General features: G+C 43.1%; 1 protein-coding gene across 3 annotated transcripts in view; it reads right to left on the bottom strand.

Moving 5' to 3' along the window:
• The window catches only part of LOC118322723 (myosin-10), a 49,274-nt gene that overhangs the window by 35,887 nt on the left and 6,369 nt on the right, over positions 1 to 7,018 (bottom strand). For all 3 annotated transcript variants that reach the window (XM_035654485.1, XM_035654486.1, XM_035654487.1), the window contains one exon: positions 4,900 to 5,056. In XM_035654485.1, coding sequence (XP_035510378.1) covers positions 4,900 to 5,056 — 157 coding nt within the window. The remainder of the gene's footprint in view (positions 1 to 4,899; positions 5,057 to 7,018) is intronic.

Raw genomic sequence — 7,018 nt, 5'->3', positions numbered from 1 at the left:
CAATAGGGCCAAAAGGTTACCCCCAAAGTGCTTTACAACAACAGTTCTTTTGAAGACCAGGAAAAAGTCCCTGATACACGCACAAGCACACACACACACACACACACACAGACACACACACACACACACTCCTTACTCCCACTGACCCTCCACACCTGTCTTGTCACTCAGGCCCTGGGTGTGCCCTCCACCAGCACTCCTCTCCAGTCCCCACTGCCCCAAGAAGAGGCCTCATTTCCCAGGGAAGTGCCCTGTAGATCCAGGCCTCTGCACCCACACACACACAGAGCACCCTAGTCCCAACCCCCTTCAGACTGCACAAAGCCCCCATTGTGAGACACAATGCTGGCCGCCCCCTCTGCCTTTCCCCTGTACCCTCTGCTCTGTTTCCCCCATAACTCTGTCCCCTTTGCCCGCTCTTGCTTTTGCCTGACTCACTCGTTCTCTGCTTTTCAGTCTTCTTTGCCTTCTTTCCTCTCTACTCTCTCCTCTTTATTCTTAAATCTCCACTACCAATCCTGTTGATCGTGTCAGTAGGGGTCTGCCATCTTTTATCCTACCTCAGCCCTTTCCCCCACTATCCTCTTCAATACTTCAATATAAAGTCTTCAACATACCCTCCCTCTCTCCCCCGTTTCTCCCATCATGGCCCTCCCTCTCGCCTCTGTGTTCCAAGACATTTTCCACTTCTCTTATTGTTTTACCTCCTATATATACTGAAAACAAACTATAGAATGTAACTGTGTCTCCCTTTCTTATGTTACTTTAGAATATGTTTTAAACAAAATTCTGGTCATTTACAACCATTAAACACTACTTTTATTGTGGGTACATTTGTCTGCTCTGTGACACACCTTGGTAGCGGTCCCATAGTTTGTATGAAGGTGCTTGTCTTTTCTAAAAAAAATAAGGTTAAACAACTTGAAAAAACTCCCAACACTTGTATGAAGTACAAATAAGAAATGCTGCAACATGAACATGTTGGTGAGAGCTTACTTTTATTCTTTACATCTGAAACATACAGTGCACCTGAAACATGAATATAGACTTACCACCTGCATAACTTGTCATTTTTCATCCTTCTCACACCTCTAACAACCACATACCTGAAATATATAGTACTCAGCATGTCCAAAGATTCTGCTATCCACACCCTTCTGTGAAAAATAAAACACCTGAGACAGGCAGTGGTTTTGCTTTCTCTTTGTTCAGCATATTGGGCCTACAGTGCCATCTGTGTTGCTCCAAATATCAGGAGGTGCATGACTTTGCAAGTGATTCCACCCCATCAGATTTGTTTCAAAGTGAAAGAAGCAAGCCAAGCAAGTTTGACCATGGGGTGGAGTTGTAAGACTGGCACTAATCTAAAGAAATCCCACTGTGGTGTGGGTTTTTCCAATATATCTTTGCCAAGCTGCAAACCAAATTCTGTCAATTAAAAGTTGCCTTGCCCACATATGCAAATTTGTTTAACATATTTTCTATATTTTCTTTGTCTAATGCTATACAGTACCTGTGGTATATGCAGAGCTATCTGTGGCATTCACTTCAGAAAATAATGACCAGCCCTGTTAAGGCCCTGTGGTTTCTTGAGTAAGCTGAGCTGCAGTAACCCTACTGTATAATGCAGTCGCCACCTGGGTGTAAGTCTGCATGATATGTCTTCCTGAGAAAAGCAACAAGAGCCTGAAACTGGCAACTAACTGAAAAAAATGAATGTAAACTGCTAAAACGCACAAACACAAATGCATACACAGAGACACAGGGAATCTGGGAAGGTGCCAAAGCCTTGTGGTCTGACTGGTTGAGGGGTGAAATAAGAGAAAATGGGGACACAACGTTGCCAGTTAAACAGAGGCCTAACCATGGCAACCCTGGCTTTACCCTGATGTGGATGAGTGATGAGAAGGTGGACATTCCACAAACTTGTTCTTCTGTGTTTCCTGATCAAAGGAGAAAAAAGGAAGGAACAAAGCAAACTGTGCTACCACAAAGCTTCCAGCAGAGCTGGGGTTTGTATTTTTCATGTTAAGTGAAAGGCGACCAAAATGCCTTCAAGGATGTGGGGAATTTTCCTCTTCAGTGTCTTCCAAGCCAGAACATTCTAGTTGAAAGAAAGAAAGAAAAAAAAGAAAGGAGAAGACTGAACAAACCAGTGAGTAAAGCAGAGAAAAGGGTAGAAATGAGAGAGGCCAGCTGCTCTAGTCACTGAGAGAAGAAAGAGAGCAAATAAAAAACCAAAGGAGATCCTAAATAGTTTGCAATGGCCTTGGAGCATTAAAAAACACAGCTCTTCTCACCCTGAACAGGAAATTAGCCCCACAAAACAGACTGAAGGAGAATCACTCAATAACACACACAAAGGTCCCTCATTGCTGCCAGCTCAAATACTGTCACTCACCAGGTGACACCTCTATTTGAGATCCCAGGGGAAGGTTATTTTGGTCGCACACACAGATACACACACAGGTATCCATGGCGACAGTGGGCAAGGGTCTGCATGGACGACTGTGACAACCTGACGATGACTCAGCTCGTAGAATTTAGCACAGCATGGTATGGAAAGCTGGGACAGCCATGACCTCATTCCACTGGCTGCTTTGCCACCGCCCCCCCGCTGCCGCCGTCGCCACCCTCCACCCCATTTTTTGAGAGACAGCAGTCTGAAAGAATGAACACCGCCGACAGCGAGAAGGGGGTCGGAGAAAAGAATGGTGGAACAAGAGAGGTGTCCCATATCCAGACAAACATCTCGCATGGTGATAATAGCACGGGTGAAGTGTGTGTGTGTGTGTGATTCTTTGTGTGTTTGTAGTTCGGAGCTATATTTAGTGTGTGGAATGTGCAACAAAAGGGATACAACCAGGAGGAAATTAATGTTTCAGGAGAAATTGGGAGGAATGATGTGACCTAAGCAGGTTTTCCCAAAACTCTGGGGTTCTAATCTTCACATAAGACACACTGTCAGGTTCTGAACCAAACATTAATAATCAATGGTCCATGTTCTGGCTCTGTTCAGCTCAGGGCTCCAGTCAAAGTCTCAGCTGTGTGGAGATCCAGCCCGCTGAGACCAGAGCGAGCCCAGAACACAGCCTGAGGGCGTGTAATGACAGGGAGCCTCCAGCACATCAGTCAGACACACAAACCTTAAAGCTGCAGCTGCGTAGGGCCAACCAGACCAGTGACAATGTCACATCCAGGCTGACGTATGTTGGGATAAATAACAAATAAAAGGCAAGGGAAACATGGGCAAACATGCTATTTAAAGAATCAAATCCTTTAGATGTGAAACAACATTTAAGAGAAACAACAGGGAGAAAGTAATGCTGTGGTTTCATGGTTTGACAATGATGGCACACAGCAGAGAGGCTAAAGCTGTCTAAACACCGATAGACTGTGATAAAGGTTCTGCTTATCACAGCGGTTCTTCTACATCAGAGATTCAAAAACAATTAGTCAGACTGAAAGTGGGTCACAGTCCAGTTTCTTGTGGGTCTTCACTTTGTTAACATGCTCACAGGTTCAAATCTTGATAATGTACACACAATGAGGTGCAGACTAAGTTGCACAACTCCTTTCCTATATACGTTATTCCCTTAAACGCTTTGGACTATCTTTGACATGGACTTAAAATATGAACTGTAAATAAGCAAAAATTTTGAGTATGCAACAGCTGTAGTTCACGGCATGGACCAGCTTAGCAGTGTGTGTGCAGCATGAAGACAACTCTACAAGATCAGTGCAGCAGGTCCAGTTAATGAAAGAAAGACTGACAGGCTGAACCTGCTCTCTCTATTGCCTCCTCTTCTGTCTCACACCTCTCTGTCTGTGTTTGCCTCACTCTCTTTCTCTATAAATCTCATATAAAAGTCACAGAGCGTCAACTCTAGCAGACAAGCCATCCACACTATTAGGAGCTTAGAGGTCTCTAACCCTCCCCACTTACAACATGTTACTCTTATCTGAAAGACAGAGGCTGTACTTTTTAGTTTAGATGTCAAATAATTCTGAAATAAAATGAAATAAAGCTTTTAAGAGTGTTGTATTGCATCAGCATTGTGATTTCCTTTAAAAGCTTTGTTAGCAAAAACACAAAATAAGATGTTTGACTGCACAAATCTATCCTTCTTAAATAATGACATCACTACGAAGTGAACTTGAATTTGAACTTGTGTACTTGGAAAGAAAGTAACAGTGGTCCAAAAAAGAAACCAGTTCACGGTTTGGAGAAATAACAGGAGCCAGGATGTTACATAAGCATAGCATTACACTTGCCAGTAATATTGAAAACAAGCTTAGTATGAACAATGCAACTTAACACTTCAATCCTAAATCCTTAGTCCGGTGTTTACAGTGTTGACGATGGTGTTAAACTGCCTTTTATTGGCATGCAATTACCAATTAACCACATGACATTGGTGATACAGGTGGAAAACCTGCCAGAGAGTCTTCTACTTGACCCCCCCCTCACAAAATGACCTTCCAGACATAATCACTGATGTCACATCCTCTCTGACCTTGTGACCTTTCACACACTTCACACGCTTTCTTCACACACTAATCTCCTGGGTTATGCAGCAAAGCCACATACTACCTGCAAGTGAGCTAAACTCTGTGCCAAAAGAGCACATACTTGCATAAAAAACAACCCACCTCAGTTTCCAGCTCAACTGCACCTTACAATACCAGAATCCACAATAGATTAGATCAATTGCCAATAGAAGGTCAAAATATGTTTGTATCTCCCTGGAGATGATGACAACAGAATAATTAATCATTTTATGACTCCATTAAGTATCACTGTGAAACAGTCACTGTAGACGATCATCATGACACATTTTCATAAACCTGTCAGTGAAGAGCAATAATGACAGTAAGGAAAACAAGTGTCTGTCATACCTTGAAGCATGCAGCGGTATGCTGACTCAGAGATGGCATAGATGTGCGGAGGCATCTCGTGCCTCTTCTTTCCTCTGTACATCTCAATGATGTTCTCTGAATAGATGGGCAGGTTCTTGTAGGGGTTGATAACCACACAGAACAGGCCACTGTATGTCTGTAATTAAACACACAAAACACACAAACATGGGAAATGAATAAATAGTAAGGAACAAACAGAGTCTTTAAAAATGCCATGGGTTGAAATAGCCAAAATAAACTTGGAAGAATTGGAAGTGGATATAAAGAGAAAATATAACACATTGATGTCTTCAACATTAAAACGGAGCATGCAAGTTTATAACTTTTAAATCATCCAGCCTGCATTCTCTCAGTGCAACAGGACCTGTCATTACCCACTTCCTAGGTGCTTACATCATCCTAGCGGGCATACAACACAGTGATAGATACAGACCAGACCGACTAAAAGAAACACTGAACAGACTGCTGTCTCTCGTGAAGCAACAAAAGGCCTTGAGAGTCCAAATAACAATCTTAAAACCAAACACTACAAAATGTGAGCAAAGAGGGTATAAATATTCTAATGATGTTTCATGTTGCCGCAACTAGCTTGCGCTGCAAACGATTAGCCTACTTTCTGACTTGTGGTGTTGCATTTGGCTGTGTAATTAGCCCCAAGATCTCTCCCCAGAGAGTGTGTGTGGCATGGACACTTCTCAGCTATGCTGTAGGCTGAACCAACCAGGCAACAAGGCAGCCAGGAATGAGTGAGAGGCCCTGGTGGGGCAGTGGCTCTCTCCCATTCTGCAGATGTTATAGGGGGCTTTGCATTGCCCCTATAGACAACACAGAGAAAGAGCTGCTCACTAGTATGACTTTCAGCACTGGCATGTTAAGCTAATCCTAGAGGCCTACGCGAATGCCCACCTCTACTTACCTCACTAGCTACCTACATACAATACGTACTTTTTGAACATGAAACTGAAAACTACTGTGAAACTGACTACATGCAAATGTGTACAAATATATAGACCTCAGATCTTTAGGAGAAATGACAGGGAGTCATAACAAAGTTGAAGCTAGGTAGTGATAAAACTGGACGTTGTTAGCCTATTAGTAATAAATTGGCAATGGTCCAATAGATATGTCATCCAATCAATCACATGTGGATTTAACCAGCAACAGAAAGACACATATCACATCCAGACACATTGATGGATGTTACGAAGCAGTCGTGTCTATCTGGTTGGAGGCCACGGGGATCAGAGGCAGCTGGCTCCCTGCTGGCTTCAAGGTCAGAGTGACAGACATGTTTGTTTGTTTGGCCTACTTCTGAGACCATACGTACACTCTGCAGTGACATTTTGTTTACAAAAAAAAAATCAGGAGTACAGGAAAGGAAAAACTAGACGCGTGATCTGTAAAACATTTTGTGATGAAGTTAAAATTCTTTTCAGGAGTAGTCTCAGCATGGCCCTTGGAGTTCATAAAAAAGCACATGTTTTCTACAGACTGCTGTCTGTAATAAATGACTGAGCCTCTGTTTTAAAGAGCTTTAACTGTTTCAAGAGCTGTTTATTCAGTTATCCTCTGCTGTTACTCATGATGTCAATAACTGGCATCGCATCATAATACAATACAGCCAATAACCAAAGATGTAATGTTTAGAAAAATGTCCTACAGTGTTACAGTGATCAAAGCATAAAATATTGTGACATTTGCTTCATAATTAAAACTACATCCAAGGCTGAATGAGGCACCATGCCATGAATGAATCAGCAGCCATAGGTTCAGAAAGGGTCCCCAGGGAGCTGCACTGTGCAGACTGCAGCTGTTACATAACAGCTCAGTTAGGGCCCTCAGTCAGCACTGAGGAACTGATGCTCTGTACTGCTGATATCGAACAAAAAAAGGAGGAAGGGGTAGGAAAAAGAAGGTGGTGAAGGGGAGAGAGGCAGATAGAAATGAGGAGTGGGGCACTGGTACAGCTGACAGGACTCCCTCAGCTCCAGTCCAGTTGAGAAACAGAGGTATAACAAACAGAGAAGTCTCAGCCTTCCTGTAAATTGCTCCCAACCTGAGGGGAGGAGAGAGCTCAGCGAGAGAGAGAGAGAGAGAG

Source organism: Morone saxatilis, unplaced genomic scaffold (genome assembly GCF_004916995.1).
Source record: "Morone saxatilis isolate NCDOM2014 unplaced genomic scaffold, NCSU_SB_2.0 Contig14, whole genome shotgun sequence".
NCBI lineage: Eukaryota > Metazoa > Chordata > Actinopteri > Moronidae > Morone > Morone saxatilis.
The sequence above is the reverse complement of the archived record's forward strand: the minus strand, read 5'-3'. Positions and strand labels throughout refer to the sequence as shown.